This window comes from Cnephaeus nilssonii (assembly GCF_951640355.1).
Source record: "Cnephaeus nilssonii genome assembly, chromosome: 20".
Classification (NCBI taxonomy): Eukaryota; Metazoa; Chordata; class Mammalia; order Chiroptera; family Vespertilionidae; genus Cnephaeus; species Cnephaeus nilssonii.
Genome location: NC_137091.1, coordinates 35,835,609 through 35,855,073, shown reverse-complemented (window position 1 = coordinate 35,855,073; position 19,465 = coordinate 35,835,609). Strand labels below are relative to the sequence as shown.

At 47.1% G+C, this 19,465-nt stretch overlaps 1 protein-coding gene across 6 annotated transcripts in view; it reads right to left on the bottom strand.

Annotated features, from left to right (window-relative positions):
- The window catches only part of WDR62 (WD repeat domain 62), a 40,937-nt gene that overhangs the window by 4,762 nt on the left and 16,710 nt on the right, over nt 1-19,465 (bottom strand). For all 6 annotated transcript variants that reach the window (XM_079799583.1, XM_079799582.1, XM_079799581.1 and 3 more), the window contains 13 exons: nt 18,174-18,311; nt 16,311-16,489; nt 15,046-15,137; nt 12,951-13,076; nt 9,131-9,198; nt 8,927-9,048; nt 8,010-8,085; nt 7,213-7,324; nt 7,054-7,117; nt 6,195-6,329; nt 5,041-5,174; nt 3,502-3,554; nt 1,392-1,610 (listed from right to left, as the gene is read on the bottom strand). In XM_079799583.1, coding sequence (XP_079655709.1) covers nt 1,392-1,610; nt 3,502-3,554; nt 5,041-5,174; nt 6,195-6,329; nt 7,054-7,117; nt 7,213-7,324; nt 8,010-8,085; nt 8,927-9,048; nt 9,131-9,198; nt 12,951-13,076; nt 15,046-15,137; nt 16,311-16,489; nt 18,174-18,311 — 1,518 coding nt within the window. The remainder of the gene's footprint in view (nt 1-1,391; nt 1,611-3,501; nt 3,555-5,040; nt 5,175-6,194; nt 6,330-7,053; nt 7,118-7,212; nt 7,325-8,009; nt 8,086-8,926; nt 9,049-9,130; nt 9,199-12,950; nt 13,077-15,045; nt 15,138-16,310; nt 16,490-18,173; nt 18,312-19,465) is intronic.

The window sequence follows — 19,465 nt, the reverse complement described above, 5'->3', positions numbered from 1 at the left end:
CTGGATCAAGCCTTTTGTTCACCATGAGCTCACTATGTATCCAACTGCATTATCATAAGCCCCTTTACAAATAAGGAATAAATATGGCTCTGGCTCTGACTAAGTGTTTATTTATATGAAGTTCAAAAACAGGCAAACCAGCCCTAGCTTGTTTGGCTCAGTGGATAGAGCCTGAGGACTGAAGGGTCCTGTGTTCAATTCCGGTCAAGGGCACATGCCTGGGTTGCAGGCTCGACCCCCAGTAGGGGGCATGGAGGAGGCAGCCGACCTAAAATTCTCTTTCATCATTGATGTTTTTATCTCTCTCTCCCTCTCCCTTCCTCTCTGAATCAATAAAAATATATGTAAAAAAACCAAAACAAACAAAAAACAGACAAACCAGTCCATGGTGAGAGAGGTCAGACTGCTGGTTACCCTGGGTGGAAGTACTGACTGGGAGGGGCACAGAGGTCTTCCTGGAGGTAGAAATGCTCTATATTTACCTTGGTGGTGCATATACATAGGTATATACACAGGTAATAATTCATCAAGCTATTTACCTAAGATTTGTGCATAACTGCCTGTATATATTATGCCACAATAAAAAAAAACATATAATAGGATAAAGAAGAATTTTATTTGGAAAATAATAAAATAAGAGCTAAAATTGCTTCAGCACCTCTAAGGGGACCCAGGCTCTGTTCTTAGCACTGGATTCCTATAAAAGTCCTCTGAGGGCTATTTTTTTTTTTTTTTTAATTCTCACCCGAGGACATGCTTAGAAAGAGGAAGGAAGAGGGAGAGAAAGAGAGAAAGATAGGTAGATAGATATAGAGAGAAACATTGATGTGAGAGAGTAACATCAATCGGATGCCTTCTGTATGCTCTGCGACTGGGGATCAAACCCACAATCCAGGTGTGTGTCCTGACCAGGAATTGAACAGGCAACGTTTCAAGCACAGGATGATGCTCAACCAATTGAGCCAACCACCCCAGCCAGGCCTCTGAGGGCTATTTTTCAATAACCATTTTAAGAAATATTCTTAGTCATCTTTTTTTAAAAAAAATATCTATATTTTTGAAAACTGAAGCCCAGAGAGGCAAGCCCTGCTCTAATTCACACAGCAGGGAAGAGGTAGAGCCAAGCTCCACCTGTTCAAATGCCCCCCTACTCAGGCACAGGCCTGCTCTTGGGCCCAAACTCTCAATCATCAGAGAGACCCACCTCCTAGGTTCCAGGTCTGCCCTAAGAAGTCTCACTGTGCACCAGGCCTGGGCTCACCCTTCTGCCCTCTACCATCTCAGGCAATCCTCTCACGCCCCTGAAGTGGTACAGTTAGGCCTGTTTTCAAAATGAGAGCACTGAGGCCCCAAGTCCTGAGCAGACAGTTGTGGAGCTGGGCAGTCCTTACCTCACTCAGCAGGTCTGCCAGGCGCTGTGGCTTCACTATATCCAGAATGGAGTCCTCCAGACTGTCGGACTTCAAGGGGGTAAAGCAGCAATCCAAGTCACGGACATCCAGGATGGTCTTGAGGGGCTCCTGGTCAGCCCGCTCTGCCCAGCGGCCATGTGGCTGGTAGCTGTGCTTGGTGTAGAAGGCTGAGCCATCCACCAAATCATCATCTCCAAGCTGAGGATGATGAGATGGTCAGGCAGCCAGTCAAATGATCACGAACTCCAATAAGGGCCAGGGACTGCACAAACCTCATTGACTCTCTTGGTTTTAAACACTACTCAGAAATAACTTCCAGACACCTATCTCCAGCCTGAACCTTGCTCTTAAACCTCAGAAGTATCCATGCAACTGCCCTACAGCTCCAATGGATGTTAAGTGGATATTTCAAAGCAAACACATTGAAAACTGATCTTCCCCCCAAAACCTGCTTTCCTAAAGCCTTCCCCATCTCAGCTATTCTTTCCAGTTGCTCAGGCCCCAAACAATGAAGGTCTTCCTTCATTCCTCTCTCTTATTCTGTCCCTCATGCTCCACATTGTATTTCTTCAGCAAAATCTGTCAGCTTTGTCATTCAAACACATCCAAGATACAGCTACTTCCCCTCCTACCCTGGTCCAGCCAACTGATGCCTGCTACCAAGACTGTTGCTTGAGACAGTGGAGGGTGGGTGTTTGAGAACTCAGGCCACCTAGCGTCAATTCCATGTCCTCTATTCCTAGCTGTGTGACCTTGGACAAGTTACTTAACCTCTTTGGGGCTCAATTTCCCTATTGTGAAATGGGATATGAAAAGCCCCTATCTCAATGAGAATTAAATGAGGTAACACATGTAAAAGACTTAGAACAAAGCTTGCACAAAGCAAATGTACAGTGATTATTTGTTGCATGTAATTCCAATTGTAGTCCTATATAATAAAAGCCCAGCGACCAAAACCGGAGACCAGAACAACTGCGGCCCCTCGCCCCAGCGAGCCCCGCCCCCCAGTGGGGATCCCCACTCTATGCCCACCAGGGCAGGCTGGCCGGCTCCCACCCATGCACCGGGCCTCCATCCTATATAATAAAAGGGTAATATGCAAATTGACCCTAATGGCAGAACGACCAGAACGACCACTTGACCAGTCACTATGAGGTGCACTGACCACATCTTGGTCCCTTTCCCCGTCTGGCAGGCTCTGATTGCCAAATGGCGAACAGGGAACTAGGGGTGGTTGGTGGGAGACACGGGAGGCGCCAGGCTGCCGGTCACCCCACACACAGAGGGAGACCCGTGGTGGGGGCGGGGCCGGCAAGTGAGCAGGAATGGCCGACCTCTTGGTCCCTTCCCCTGGCCAGCAGGCTCTGATCACCTGATGGCAAATGGGATCGGGGGGTGGGTGGTGGCAGGGGGGCAGGGCCGGCTGCGGGCAGCCAGGGAAGATGGCCCTGATCACAGGCCAGGCCTAGGGACCATACCCACGCACGAATTTCATGCGCTGGGCCTCTAATATACACTAATAAGGGGAAGCTTGGGGGCCTGAGAGAGCATGGCCAGATGCCCTGACCTGGTTTGCAGGGAAGGGGGTTGCAGGAGGTATTTCCCTGCAAGGCTTTGATCTGAGGCCCTGATATTGTTCCTAAAATAAACCCTCCAACCTAGGGTTTAGGATTCTGCTCCCAGCTTCTATACCACCAGCTCCTAGCCTGCTCCTCCTCCAAGATAACAATCATCCATTCAATCCTAATATTTTCTTTCTCCAACTTTTTCCCTTCATAGCACTTACCGGCTCCAAAAATAGTTTACTGTGGATATTGTCCATCTCCTATGTAAGAAAATGAACTTGTGAAGGCAGAGATTTGTCTGCCTTGTTTATTGCTGTGTCTGATGGCCATTACAATGCCTAGCAGAGGGTAAGGTGCTCAGTAAATACATGTTGCATGAATGAAGGGCTATCTAAGCTGAGACTAGAAGGGTGATGGGATTCTCCAGGGGAGAGAGATATGGAGAGGAAAAATAAACAAGAACATGGAGGAGGGTACCCCTACTTGGCCAGTTCCCAGGTATCACTGTCTCCAAGCAGACTTACCAGCCGCTTTGCCCAGAGTGGCAGCTTGCCATTGGTCAGCAGGCACTGAGGATCTGAAGAGACACATAGAATCCATGAAAAGAGAATAAATAACCCAACAACCAAATGGGCAACATACATAAACAGGCAATTCTCCAAGCAGACAATATAGAACCCACAGACATATCAAAAGATGCTCAACCTCACTATCAGGGAAATGCACATTTACACAATGGGATATAATGTTTTAACAATAAGATTTGACCAAAATTAAAATGCTTCATACTATCAAATGCTGGCAAAAACATGGGGGAAGGAAGAGGGAACATGGGTGAGGCAGTAAGTGGATTTGGAGGGCCCTGTTCTCTTTTAAGAGAAAAAATATACTGACTCCAGGCCTAGCATTGCCAGTCCTCAGCCTTTGTCCTGGGGAAACACTCTCACACATGCCTTCACAACAGTATAAAGTTAGAAAAAACCTAAATGCCTATCCAGAGGGAGTAACGTAAAATACCCTACTATGGTGCTGGTTAAAAGAGGGAAGTCTCTGCTTTGTATCCACTAACATACAGGTAGATAAGATACTTTTGAGAGGAAAAAGATACAGAACAATACTGTAGTATAATACAATTTGTGGACATAAATATGTGTTTCCTATGGATAAGTATATTAATGTTCATGAAAAGGCCTATAAGGAGTCATACCTGGAGAGGACACTGGATCGGGAGTGAGGGTGGGTGATGAAGAAAATTAACTTATCCTGATTTCCCCCCAAAGCTGAATTCTCATGATGCTATTGCCTGCCAATCAGCCATCAGTTGGCCTGTGCCTGTTGGTCCCTTGTTGCTGGAGCCCAGCACTCACATTAAAAGCATCTAGTGCTAATCACTGTTCCCAGCCTCTCTCATAGCTGGAGCAATCATGCCAGAGGGACCTAAGAGAAGTCTGCCAGGGCTTCTGGGAAAAGGTTCCTTTCTAAAAGATTCTGGGAGGAAATGTCCTATTCAAACATGCTTCTGATGCCTGGAACTTAAGCAACCTTCTTACAACCATGAGGCCTACGTCAAGGCAATATGCAGAGGAGCAGAAATTTAGAGGGCCTGGCCTTTTGTAAAGACTTTAAGCTACTGCTCTCCCTTTTGCCTGAACTACAAAATCTGTTCTGTTTTCTGGTTAACGTGCACTGCTTCTTCTGGGACATCATCTTTACACTCCTCCCAGGAAAGGAAGAGTCTACCTGATGGCAAAGCCAATATGGAGAAAAGCAGATTCAAGAGACAGAGAAAAATACATTCCTTTAACATCACCTGACTACTTGGATCCAGCTATGCCGAAGCCAATCCTCTTACATTTTCAGGTACATGAACCAATAAATTCTTTTTCCAGCTTAAGCCAATGAGAGTCTGGTGCTATTACACTGAGAGAGTCCCGACTGAAATATGATTATTGAACTTTAATATGTGCCAGGCAGGAAAGCAAAGCTGTGGGTGAAACCTAGCAATGACCCCTACACTGACAGAGGTCAAAAGAGGGCTCCTTTGGATGGGCCCCTTTCCCAACCTGGATCCAAGCTCTCTTTGGATGGTGTCTTCAGTAATTCTTCAGGTTCACACTCTCCCTCCAGCTCATCCTCCGTCTGCTCTCCAGATCTTAGAGAGCAAATCTCGTTGGGCATGGACGCATATGTCTCCTGCCTGGAACCAGGAGTGAGGAAGTCAAGGAGAGAAATAGGTAAGTAGGGTGCTAGAGGGACCTGCCTAGGGCCAGGGCCCTGTGCTAGGTTCCAAATGAACATATTACTAACTTCAAGATGGTGCTGGGAGGTCTCACTTCTCTGCTAGAAACATATCACCATAATAAATGAGATATGAGAAAATCTGGGTTCAAAAAATAAGACAAACGCTCCAAGGGCCACCCACAGCAATGGGACCTTTGAAAAGCAAAGCAGAGAGTGGGGCTTAAGTATTGAGCTGCTGGGTTCTGTTTTGGGAAGGAGGGGGTGGCAATGAGATTTTTAGCTCCTTTGGAGTACAGGAGACTAAAACATGCTTGACACGAGGTGGGCACTGGTGCCAGGACCTGCTCCAGCCCCAGAGTAGGGTGTGAGACTCAAAACCAGGAGCCAAAGGTAGCTGCTCTCTCCCTAGGTGCCTGTATCTACAATACCTCCCAAACCACTGCAGGACAGGCAGCACATATCAAGGGCTGGTCCCCACAGGGAGGCAATGACAAAGCCTCAAGACAGAGAGATGGGGACAGCTCCAGGAGCAGGAGGGAAAAAAATCCCACAATCTCGCAATAAAACTGAGACCTCCAACCCAAAATCCTAAATAAAAAACTAGAGCATGAATTCACTCCAAATGAAAGTGGTCTTTCAGCATAAAAACTTCAAAGAATAGAAGATATCTCAACACCACTGGACCCCTTCCTGACCTTCCTCCCTACTCCTGGAGCCTCCTGGGGCTTCCCCATCACAGTGCTCTCAGGCTCTCCAGGGACTTTGCTTTTCCCCTCCAAAACCCTTCTCATATGTGTTATCACAACTCTGTATTCAAAGTCCACCTTCCACCCTAGACTGCGAGAGCACAGAAGGCAGGGCCCAGGGCTGCCTTGGCTGTGGCTGTGTCCTCAGCATCGTGCATCGTGGGGCCTAGGGCAGGAACATATTCCTCTGAGGGAGGACAGATGGGGTATGTACAGGTGGCTGCCAGGACCTGGGGTGGCTTCTCCATTTCCCATCCTTTGTATTCTGCTGCTGCTGCTGCTGCTGCTCCAGATGGTCAATTTCCAGCAAGTGCTGCTTCATGCAATTGGTAATCTCTGGGCCCAGGTGCCAGATGAACACACAGCTGTAGAGGCCAAAGAGAGATGTGGAGGGGGAGGAACAATGACTATGGATGCAATCTAACTCTGAAGCCACCTGAGTCATCACAGCCAAGACCGCATTTCCTGGCACCTCCCAGAAAACACAGCCCATCAGCTTAGTGCAGGGGCTGCAGACCATGTCAGGTCCACACCCTGGGCAGGCTCCAGGACAGCTAACCAGGGCCTGTTCTGAAGTCTTCCAGACCAATGAAGGGGCTGTGAGAAAGCATTGTAGCAAATTGAAGGGAGTGACAAAAGGGACTTCCTTGAGTAACAACATTGTGATAAGAAGTTCATTATTATTTATTATATTTACTATAAATTAGTATATATATATATCATTTACATAAGGAAATATATCAGAATGACATATATGATCATCGCATTTGATTTTCACCATATAATTTTCAAGGTAGATGGTATCAGCTCTCTTACAAAGGAGCAAACTGAGGCTGAGAGAGGGAAATGACCTGCTCAAGGTCACAAGTAAATAAGTAGCAGATATGGGATTTGAACTCAGGACTGGGTGTGACACCAAGGTGCATGCTGATCAAGGAGAGAGAAAGCTGGAATTCTCAGAAGAGCTCTCTGCACAGGCAGGTTGTGAGCCTGGTGTTTCCGGTCTCTGAGCCCCTGCTCTCCCCACAGTGTAGGTCCCACCTGTTCCTAAAGGGAGGCCAGCCAGGGCAGCCTCGAGGCCTTTCCCACCTGTCTCCAGATACTGTAATCAAGTGACGACAGTCATAGGTGAACTTCATGCCGGTGACAATTTCTAGAAACAGAGCAGAGAAGCTACATTGACCTTCTGAGTCAGAAGGCTATGTGGGGGCAGGTGGGGAGATGTCCCAAGTAGGGAGGCACACCCACCAGAATGGCCAAACATCTTGGCAATGCACTCGCCCGAGTAAAAGTCTATCACCGAGATGCTTTTGTCAGAGCAGCTTGTGGCCAGGAAGGTGCCAGAGGGGTCCACGTGGACCTGCCAAGAGGATGCAAGTGATGCTTCATGCTGCCTGCTTCCCCCCCGCCCCCCGCCAGCCCCCACTGATTGAGGACCACCCTCGTGCTGAACACTTGGCACATGGACTCATCCCAGATAGCCCTCACGACACACACCCTGGTTCGGTAAGAACTCCTGTTCCCATTTCACAGGTAAAGAAATTAACAACCACAACAATGGTACTGATGGCAGTCAGGCCCTGTGCTTAGCACTATACCAGTGTGAATTATTTCCTCCACAGAACAACCCTGTGACAGAAGCTCTCTGTATCTGTATTTTACAGATGATGAGCCAGACTGGAAAGATAACACTTGCCCAAGGTTACAATCAGCCTGAACTCTTACCCAGTTCAGAGGCTCTGAGAAGGTCCTTGCCTTGGCCTGGGTAACACAGGCAGGGGATAAGCCTGGCAAGACAGCCCAGGCCTCTGAATCTTCCCACCACATTCTGTTGCCCTCAAAACGGAAACCACTTAAAATGGCTCCACTTGGGAAAGGGCTCAGTAAATAAAGGTGAAGCAGTGTGGGCTATCCCTTGGCTCTCAGCCAGACCAGAGCGGGTAGTTGGCCAGCAAGTGATCCTTTGACCAGAATAGCAGATACAAAGGGGAACCTTTTGTGTGAGGTCTGTTATAGTTTTCACCCTGGGGGCTGTGGCTCCTCACCTTCAGCAGAGACCCTTCATCACCCTGGGAGCCCTTGTAGCATTTCTTCTGCTTTCCATTCATGGTGTTGTAGACTCTGGGGAGGTGGTTGCAGAATATGGCCAACATGGACCTGCCCACCCGCCCCCTCCTTTCTCTGGAAGCCCCCTGCCACTGCTTATCCCCCATTCAATGCCTGGACTGAAATTCCATCTAAGGCTAAAGTCATGGAAATTACTTATTAGGGTGTCTGTTGAGTTAATGCCTGTCTCCCTGCCAGAGAGCAAGCTTGAGTGCCTAGCACTCAATTTGAATGAGCAAATGAAGGAGGTGAGAACCTCTTTGTGCATGCTATGCCCTCTGCACACACTCTTCTCCCCTCCTTGGCTCAATCCTCTAGGTCCTTCACAGTCTCAATTCAGACATTCCTTCCATCAGGCCCTGCTTGAATCCCAGGTGGGTTCAGGGATCTCTCCAGAGCCCAACCCCGTGGTTTCCCCTATCCCAGCCCTGACCACTCCATGCTGTCGCTGCCTGGTGAAGTGTCCACTTCTCCTCCACAGGACTGTGAGCTTTGTAAAGGCAGGGCCTGGAGCTTCCCTGCTCTCTGCTGCTACTGTCTATCCCAGACAAGTGCTCAGGGAATATAGGTGAAAGAATAAGTTTATGAGCCATATCAGCACCTCTCAGTCACCCCACATAGGCTTCTGGAGAGCCTGAAGGAACCCTCTGCTAATCTGGAGGCTATGCCTAGGTGAACCCAGCTCCTAAGAAACACCTGCTGGCTCCCTCTACCCACTCAGCTTCTCAGGGACCAGATGAGCAGGTGAAGGAGAGCAGATAGCTCATGAGAAAACAGACTTAACTAGATCCCATAAAGGCCCCACTTATCAAGCAGCCAAGGCCAGGCTGAGGAAGAGCCCAGGGCAGTTCCTTACCTCACATTGCGGTCCTGGCAGGCCACGGCCACGTACTTCTGGGTGATGTCAATATCCATGTCATACAAGGTGGTCTTCTCTGCCACATGGTGGGTACGGACAAAGTGGAGCCCATCGGAGCCCTGGCAGGGCAGGCAGGGCCTTCAAAGGACAACTCTGACAAGCCCCCAAACCCCAGCCCCCAAGAAGGCCACCTCACTCTACCCGCTGGGCACTGCGAAAGTAGATGCTCTTGTCGGCCCCACAGCTGATCATTTGGATGTCTCTGTTGCCTGGAAGAGGAGGAGGTGGTGTATTAGGTCACCACTGGGCCTAACTGGGGCTAGGATCCTAGCTACAGAACTCCACTGCAAGGGAATTCTGCTAGGAGTCAGGGAGGGCTTTCCAGCGGTGAGGTGGGTGCTAGGTGCAGATAGGAGTCTGTAAGATGTGAGCGGTGTGTGTGAGGGGGTACAGATGGAGCAGTTGCAAGGGAGGCCTCTGTTGAACAAGGACACCTAGGGAAACAAAAGCCAGGGACACAGAAGGGGCACCATGTCTAAGACAGGTAGACTACGGGGAGGCTCATGCCATCAAGAACTATCAGAACATCCCCCACATACTTCAGGCCAGACCCCATGCCACGTTGGCTTCCCTCTTCCTGACTGCTCACTAGCCACTCATATACAAATGGGACCCAGGGCCTGAGTCACATAGTCCTTGTCCCAGGGTGCACAGAGAGGCAGGACAGGACCAGTACTGAAGCCTGGCATTCTCTGATTAAATGCTGTACTCTGAACCCTGCTTCCTCTCCAAACCTCAGCTTCCTATCTGTATAATGGGCCTATAATGGCCCCTGCCCTAAGAAATTGTGTGAAACCTTTGGAACAGTGGCTGCACTTTTATTATTGTTCTTCCTCTATTAAAAAATATATATTTTTATTTTTATTGATTTCAGAGAAGGGAGAAATAGAAACATGATGAGAGAGAATCACTGATCAGCTGCTCCTGCACGCCTCCTACTGGGGATCAAGCCTGCAACCTGGGCATGTAACCCATCTGGGAATTGAACCATGACCTCCTGGTTCATAGGTTGACACTCAACCACTGTGCCATACTGCCTGGGCTATTATTCTTTCTTTATAGAATAAGAATAACAGCACAAATACCTCACAGAATTGTGGTAAAAATGAAAAGACAAAATAAATACTTAGAAGCCTGGTACAACAGATGCTGCTCCTTCATGACAAGACATTTGAGAGAGCCCAGGACTGACATACAAGTTAAGATGTTACTCAAGCCGAAACCGGTTTGGCTCAGTGGATAGAGCATCGGTCTGCGGACTGGAAGGTCCCGGATTCGATTCCGGTCAAGGGCATGTACAATGGTTGCAGGCACATCCCCCGGTGGGGTGTGTGCAGGAGGCAGCTGATCGATGTCTCTCTCTCATCGATGTTTCTAGCTCTCTATCCCTCTCCCTTCCTCTCTGTGAAAAATCAATAAAATATATTTAAAAAAAAAAGTTACTCAAGCAGGAGTCACTGGCTCACAGAAGGGAGTGAGCCATTTGTAGGAGGGAGTGTGACATGGGAAGGACCCAGAGAGGGCCTGCACATTACTGTTAATGTTCTGCTTTTTAACCTGGGATGGTAGATCCAAACATTTAGCAATGTTAGGACCAAGAACAATCAGAACAATCGCTGGCTATAAAAAATTGATGTATGTATTCTAGTTCATACCTACGGACTATGAACCTTGATGTGGATGTTCACTGTATTACAGTCATGTGCCACTTAATGATAGGGATATATTCTGCGAAATGTGCTGTCAGGTGACTTTGTCATTGTGATAACATCACAGAGAGCACTTAGATGATATAGCCTATTACATGGCTAGACTGTATGGGATAGCCCATTGCTCCTAGACTATAAGCCTGTACAGCATGTTACTGCACAAAACAACACAAAATTAAATCAAGCATTAGAGAAAATGATAAGATCAAGAGACTCAGACAAGATGTATAAGGCTGCTGCCAGTGTAACATGGCATACTGTTTTATAGCAAACTTTGTTTTGTAAGTATAGAGTACATGCTAAAATAACTTAAAGTATAGTAAATACACAAACCAGTAACTTAGGTGTTTATTATTATTATGTACTACATGTAATTGTATGTGCTATACTTTTATATGAAGGGCAGCTAAGATTTGTTTACATCAGCATCACCACAAACATGTGAGTACTATGATCTGTGTTGCATTGTGATATTACAATGGCTACGATGTCACTAGGCTATAGGAATTTTTCAGTTCATTATGTTATGGAACCACCTTCATATAGGCAGACTGATATTGATCGAAATGTCATGTGGCACATTTTATATTCTGTAAACTATATGTACTGTCTTCTACTTGTATGGACACGCTTCACAGGAAAGAGTTAGAAGACTGAGTCCTTCTTTAGCAGGGTAGTTTCAGACAGGTTCGGACTGACTGGTGCCCAGTTTATACTGACTATCGTCAATGTTTTGGGCATAACCAAGTGAGCCAGCCTGGGGCACTTAGGAGCTGGATTTAGGAGCTTGATCCTCTCAGACTGGCTGGGGCTCTAATGAAGGCCTACCTTTCAGAAGGTGTCCTAAAGGACCAACTCCTGGCCCAATTATCATCTTTCTTGGATCTAGCTCATTCATTAAAGGTGAGGTCAGTGCCCTGGCTGGGTAGCTCAGTTGTTAGAGAGTCATCTAACGGGGTTGTGGGTTTGATCCTCGTCAGGGCACATACAGGAATGAACCAATGAATGTATAGGTAAGTGGGACAGCAGATCTCTCTCTCTATATATTTCTCTTTCTCTTCCTCCCTCTCTTTTTCCCTCCCTCCCTCCCTCTCCTCTCTCTCAAATCAATCAATAAATTAATTTTTAAAAAAGGCGAGGGGCCAAACTGCCAGATTTGCTGATTTATTTTAACTACTTCTAGTCAATGGAAACAGCAGGGTGTCTGAGAAAGATGTCTGAGAAGTTTTAGTGAGGTCGTCATCAAGACACATAAAACATAGTTAACTTGTTTTTGTTCAGCATCCTATCGCCTTTGCTAGAGAGAGGTAGGGCAAGAAGTGGACAGGACCAAGGGACATTAATACATTCTCAGTCACAAAAGTATATTGCAAATAATATTTCATAGTCAAGAACTAGACTAGATGAATGCATTCTCCCATGAATATATACTTCTTAAATAGAGCTTTGAACATGTTCTTAGGTTCTGATCACTTACACCCCACAGGGCCTGCCTCCCCTCCCCTTGGAACTCCTGAGGGACAGGGATCTCTATACTGAATCTTTTCAGTGTTGGAAGAATCCCTTTGATTTCCTGATTGAGCATGGGCTTTGGAAAAGGATAGCCATAGGCAAGATCCTAGGCCTACACCTACTAGCTGTGTGACTCTGGCTGTAAAATGGGTTAAGGCAGGGGATTCTACTGGATGGCACAAGGATAATCCCCAGCAAAGAATTAGCCTCCAGCAATTGTCACTGTTACTTATTTTCCAGTCAATGTCACCAGTGCTCATCCTGTCCTCTCAGAGGACTGGCACCCTGATTTCTCTTTGGGGACCAGCACTCATCTCATACCAGTCTTCCAGGATCAGGAGCGGAGGTAGGCGGTGGCTGGGCACACGAGCGCGACCTGGCCAAAAAGAAAGCTCTAAAGCCCTGGCACCAATAGCTGTTCTGTAAAGGGCAGGTGCCTCAAACCAGCAAAAGGGAAGTCGGTTCCAATTTCTGCCAAAATGGATAGGAAGGTGGGAGATCTCTCTCCAGTGGCCCAGTGACAACCAAGATCCTACCCTCCAGAGAAAGGCATAGCTATCAGAGGAAGAGAGTCCTAATAATTTAATTTTTAAAAATTCAACCTTTGGATCCAGCTGTGCCTGAATCTAGAGCTTGTTTCTCCCTTTTTTGAGGTCTAAGCTGAAGAGAGTTTTTGCTGTTACTTGCAGCCAAAGGAACCCATTAAATGAGGTGGTGGAAGTGGGAGGGAAGGGACTCACCTGCAAATTTGATGGCCGTGATGGAGGAGGAGTGGTCATCCAGGGTCTGCTCCAGCTTGTAGTTCTTCTCCACGTTCAGCACATGGATCAGTCGGTCCCGACTGGCCGAGGCAAGCAAGGTCAGCCCTGTGAGTGGAGAGGGTGGCCCTGGGTTCCCCGGAGATACCTAATGCCTTGGCCTCCTAGAGAGCAGCATGGCCGAACTTTCCAGGTCTTTGGTTCCATAATTGCTGCTAACTTGCTCCAAACCCAGAAAGGGAACACTCCCTCAGCTCCATGCAATCTTTCCCCGGTCCCCCCAAATCCTGGCATTTCACATCCCATTAATCCAGGCATTAATCCAGGGAGGATTAATCTTCATGTAAACATGGATGCTCCTTCACTTGTGCCACAGCAGACATTCTAGTAGAGCCCAGCACTCCCTCCACTCCTTGGCATGCCAGGTGAAGCCCTATTAACTTCTCAGCTTCCCCAGAACACTTCCCCTTCACTCTCTGAGCTCTGACTACATGGGCCTTGTCCAGGCCCTATTGACTACCTATCCACTGCCACACTTCCTTCTATCATTAGGCCTTCCCTGCTGTCCCCTTTATTTATTTATTTTTAAATATAGTTTTTTATTGATTTCAGAGAGGAAGGGAGACAGAGAGAGAAATAGAAACATCAATGATGAGAGAGTCATTGATCAGCTGCCTCCTGCATGCCCCACCCTGTGGACTGAGCCCGCAACTCGGGCATGTGCCTTGAATGGAAATCGAACCATGATCTCTTGGTTCATAGGTCGACGCTCAACCACTGAGCCATGCCAGCTAGGACCTCCTGGCCCCTTTAGACAGTGCCTGCACTGGTCACCTGGTACATCTGAGGTGTAACATATGACTAGAGGTGGAAGGGAACTGAGTAAAGGTAAACTGAATAGAGAGAGATTCAGAGAAAGTTTAGTGGGATAGAGGGTACCAGGGAAGGAAGAAGGAAAGAAGAGCATGGGAAAATCATTAACATATGAGGATATACCTCTGCCTAAGTTACATTCCTACCAAGAATGTATCATCAAAATCAAATTATGAGGAAAACAGACAAACCCAAATTGAAGGAAACTCTACAAAATGACTGGTCTAGCCCTGGCTGTGTTTCTCAGTGGCTAGAGTGCTGGCCCACACACCGAAGGGTCGCAGGATCAATTCCCAGTCAAGGGCACACACCTAGATTGCAGGTTCAATCCCGGCAACCAATCGATGTGTCTCTCTTATATCAACGTTTCTCTCTCCTCTCTCTCTTTTCTCTCTCTCTCTCCCTCCATCCCTCCCTCCCTTTTTCTCTCATGTGAACCTGGACTGGAAAAACAAAGGTGCTAAAACAACAATATTGGGACACCTGGCAAAATGTGAATAAGGACCATAAGACAGATGACAATACAGCATCAAAATGAAACTCCCACATTTGATAAGCCCTGTGGTCATATAAATGGATGTCCTCATTCCTAGGAAATGCTCACAGAAGCATTTAAAGGTGAATGGGCATCATACCTACAATTTATTCAAATAGTTTAATAAAAGAAAAAAAGAGAATGTATATGCTATTATTTTATTACATGTGTGTATATATACACACAAACACAGAGAGAAATGGAGAAAGGGGAAGCAGATAAAGTCATTATACAGTCACAGGGTCAACAGAATGTAAAAGAAAAAAACGTGGAGAATCTGAGTAAAGAACATGTAGGTATTCATTATAATATTCTTGTAATTTTTCTGTAGGCATTAAACTTTTTCAAAATAGCATGTTTAACTATCAATATATCTTCATTATCAGAGGATGAACTTATTCATACATTCGGCATTCATCTCTTCAGCCTGAGTACTGATCGGGGCACTGGGCACCAGGGTAAGCTAGTCAAGTCCAATCCTGCCTGCCAGTGTCTTGCTTTCTGGAGTCCTAGTCTCCTTGGTCCCAGGGCCTAGGACAGGGGCCCTTATTAAACACAGGACTTCCAGCTGTCATTCAGAGTCCTACCAGATATCAACTACCCCTCTATGTGGTTCTGCCAGAGGGGCCACTCCCCTGCCTTCCCCCTGCCACCCTGCCATGGGCTCACCAGTCTCAGGCTTGGAGTATTCCAGGCATAGCACCTCAGCATCATGGGCTTCCATCTTGACCAGCTCATCCATGAAATGCAGCTCATGGATCCTGGGAGACATGCACTGACTGCTATACCCTTCTTGGAGGGCCCTCCCACCCCTGCTCCCACCCCAGGCACTCTGCCATTGCCAGGCAGGTAACATGGAGAACTAGTTTAGAGATGCCCAACCACTGTTATCATCTAGAAACATGCCATCTTAAAGGACGTAGTGCCAAATGTGGGAGTATCACAGTGAGTACCCAGCCCTTTGTGTTCCATGGGCCAGATCTAGGACAGTCCTCTGAGGAAAACAAGGGTTAGGGCAGACCTGTATCAGAGGTGATCCCAGGGGAAAGGGGGAGCAGGGGTCAGAGGTCATATTCAAGGATAGAACCTATAGGGGGAACATTTGATTCCAATCTGTCATCCTTAAAGAATCTTAAATCTAGACTTTCTTCATTCTCTCCAAGTGAAATAAAACAATCAAAAGTCATCCAGAGTTGAAATAAGAGACAATCATCCCAATTTCTCTCTCTCTACCTAGCCACTTGGCCTCTCTTAACTCAGTAAACCTATCTGAAAATGATGTTGATAGCAGCACTTACATCGAGGGTCAATGAGAATACTAAATTGGTCGTTACACACAGTAACAGGCCAGTGGCCAGCCCAGGGGAAGAGTGCTATGCCCACGTAGCTCTTGTTACTATTTTTGTCATTTATGGCAGACAGAAGCCCACTGATATATTCCGTTTGCCTCATGTGGTGATTGATATCAAAACAGTTGCTAGCATTTAAAGAAATAATATAATTTTCACAGAAAAAATCCTGCACTTTCTGTTCTTCTTGGACAATGAGAACACGACAGCTTAGAGGACATGTCTCCAGTTCCCCTGGTCCATTCTATCCCTCGACAGTCCCAGTACCCATATGGTCACAGCTGTCATTCATCAATTTAAACCTGGTCCCTTTAACAGGGCTCATATGCCATCAGCACCTGTTGAGCCAGTACCATCTTGAAAAACCTCTGCAGTGAGGTCCCAGTAGCTACTTTAACCTCAGCCCTTTTGGAAGACACTTCTTTGCATAAGTTCCAAGGGGTGGCTGGTAACAGAATGGCTACTCAAAGCCCCTCATTCCCAATGAGTAGCTGGAGGTGCAAAGGTCAGGGTTCCTCCCACCACCCCGAGTACCTGAGCCTGAACTGGGAAGTGTACACTGGACACCCACAAGGGCCCACTTGCCTCAGATTTCCACTTCGGTCACCTGAAGCCAAGTGTTGGCCATCAGGACTGACTTGCATGACTCGTACCCCGGCTTTCACGTCCATAGGTGTCCCATTCTCACTACCCCGGTCTGGGAAGTGTGACATGTCCTGAAGGTGCTGAATGTCATTCTCTACATACACTACCTTCAGTAGGGTCTGCAGGAAGGAGAGGGCTGAAGTCAGTACTGTGAGAGGGTCTGAAGCACCTCTGAAATTTTGTATCCCAAGGGCCAGTCTCCCATTCTTCATTAGTAAACGGAACTCTAATTTTGACATGGGAGGTTCACTACTCAGAATAATAACTATGTTTCCCAGCCTCCCTTGCAGCTAGATGAGGCTCTGTGAATAAATTCTGGTCAATGAGATGTAAAGCAAGCGAGAACCCTTCTGCTTCTTTCTCGCTGCCTGAAACTCACTGATATAATGACTGGAACTTTAGCAGCCATTTTGGATGATAAAGAGCAGAGTAAGAACTAGAAGGCTCTTGGATCACTGAGGGCTTCCTGCAGCTGCCATAACAGACTATGATTACCTCTAGACTATTTTTATGAGTCAGAAAACAAAAAATTTACCTCTTCTTTGGGATTTCCTACTGTATACAGCCAAATATAATATGTACATCACAGGTGCAGAAGAGAAGATGGTATAGCATTGGGGTGGAGGGTGAAGGGAGTAGTAAAGGAATTCCTGCTATACATTCCCTACATTAATGACCTTTTTAAAATATATATATATATTTTATTGATTTTTAACAGAGAGGAAGAGAGAGGGATAGAGTTAGAAACATCATCGATGAGAGAGAAACATCGATCAGCTGTCTCCTGCACACCTCCTACTAGGATATGCCCACAATCAAGGTACATGCCCTTGACCAGAATCGAACATGGGACCTTTCAGTCTGCAGGCCGATGTTCTATCCACTGAGCCAAACTGGTTAGGGCATTAATGGCCTTTTTTGTCCCAGCCCCACTAACTTCTCACCAATCTCTTTCCAACCTCAGGGCCTTTGCACAAGCTGTTCCTTTGGCATGGGGCGCTTTTCCCTCCCCTCTTCACTGCCCCCAGTCCTCCATATCTCAGTGTACTTATCTTTTCCTCCAGGAAGCTGCCCCTGATGCCACAAATAAGATCAGATGACTCTGTTATATATTCCACTAGCACTATGTAATTTTCTTTCATGGTGCTTACCACGCTTATGATTATATCACAATTTGTACAGTTACTAGTTCACTCTCTGCCTCCCCCCACTAGACTGTGGGTGTCATGAGTACAGAAGGGTCTATCTTAGTGACTGATGTGTCTCCAGCATGTAGCATAGCACAGACCTTAATAAGTATCTGCAGAAAAAACAAATGCATGATTCAGGTCTCAGTTCCTCAGAGAAGCTCCCTTAGTGACCTAGCAATACCAAACATTTCTTCAGCAAAGTGTTTTCTCCCAGCCTCACCTCATGGCTCTCTGTGGTGTCCTGCCAGCACCACCACCCATGGCCTTACTGCATGGCAGCTAGTTGACAGGCTTGTTTGATGGACCTAAGAGCTTTCCTAAGGAGCTCAACTGAAGACTTAGGGAGCAATTTCTCTTCTGTTGAGTATGTCAGGTTGCCTGGAATGGCTGTGTAGACACACCTGGACAGCAGCCGCTCACTGGCAGAGAGAGAGCTATGCTACTCAGAAAGAGAGGGAGAGAGAAACAAAAAAGTAACCTGCCTTGGTTTCTGGTTCCTGCCCAAAGTGCAGTCTAATAGCAAGATCCTATAAAACGTCCTCCTGCCTCAATGTCCTAGCTTAAAGCAGGTCTTTGTTCTTCCTAAAAGATGGTTCACCTTGAAGTCACTCACATTACTGAAGATGTTTTTCTGCCAGGGAGAGTCAGGGCTGCTATTTATGTTCCAGAAGCGAATGGTGTTGTCTGAGGAACAAGTCAGAAAAGATCCAGTTGGCAGACAAGCTCTCTGATCTTCAAACTCAGGATACACCTACAGTTACCAAATAACAAGGCAAAGGGCAATTCATTACAACCATTTCAATGACAGCACTATGATATACTGTTGCATTTTGGTGGGAAAAAAGTAAGTTGCAGAGCCCTAGCCAGTGTGGCTCCATGGCTGGGGCGTTGGCCTGCACACCAAAGGGTCACGAGTTTGATTCCAGGTCAAGGGCACGTGGTATCTGGGTTGCGGGCTCACTCCCCACTCCTGTTCGGGGTATCTTTGGGAGGCAACCAGTCGATGTGTCTTTCTCACACATCATCAGAGTGAAGGTGGTGCTGGCAGCCAGGGGAAAGAAGCCCCATTCTTTTTTTTTTTTTTTTTTAAATATATATTTTATTTATTTTTTACAGAGAGGAAGAGAGAGGGATAGAGAGTCAGAAACATCGATGAGAGAGAAACATCGATCAGCTGCCTCTTGCACACCCCCTACTGGGGATGTGCCCGCAACCAAGGTACATGCCCTTGACCGGAATCGAACCTGGGACCCTTGAGTCCGCAGGCCGACGCTCTATCCACTGAGCTAAACCGGTTTCGGCAGAAGCCCCATTCTTGCACGAATTTTCACGCATCGGGCCTCTAGCCTACATATATAAAAGCCTAAGCGACCATTTGACGGGTAGCAATGATGCAATGACCACCAGGGGGCAGATGCTCCAACCGGTAGGTATGATATGCACCGACCATCAGGGGGCAGACGCTCAACGTGGAGCTGCTGAGCTGTAGTGACTTGGTAGCTGTGGTTCTTGGGTGAAGCACCTGGAACTAGAGAGGGAGCCCAATTCCAGGGTGTGTGCCCGAGAATCGCCCTCTTGCAATCCGGGACCCCTTGGGGGATGTCAGAGAGATGGTTTCGGCCTAATCCTCACAGGCCAGGCTGAGGGACCCCACCTGCTGGAGGGACCCCATTCACTCCGCAGACGACCTTCAAGCCACTGCACTGCCCCAGGTATGGCTGGCTGGGGAGGGACTACAAAAGGTTGGTCAGGGTGTGTCCAGCCCTTCTCACCCAGTCCTGCCCTACCAGCTACCTTCTAATTAATTTCCGTTCAATGTGCACGAATCTGTGCACTGGGCACTAATATATATATATATATATGATAGAATTGGAATATTACCCGATTGCAATTCCCAATGAATAA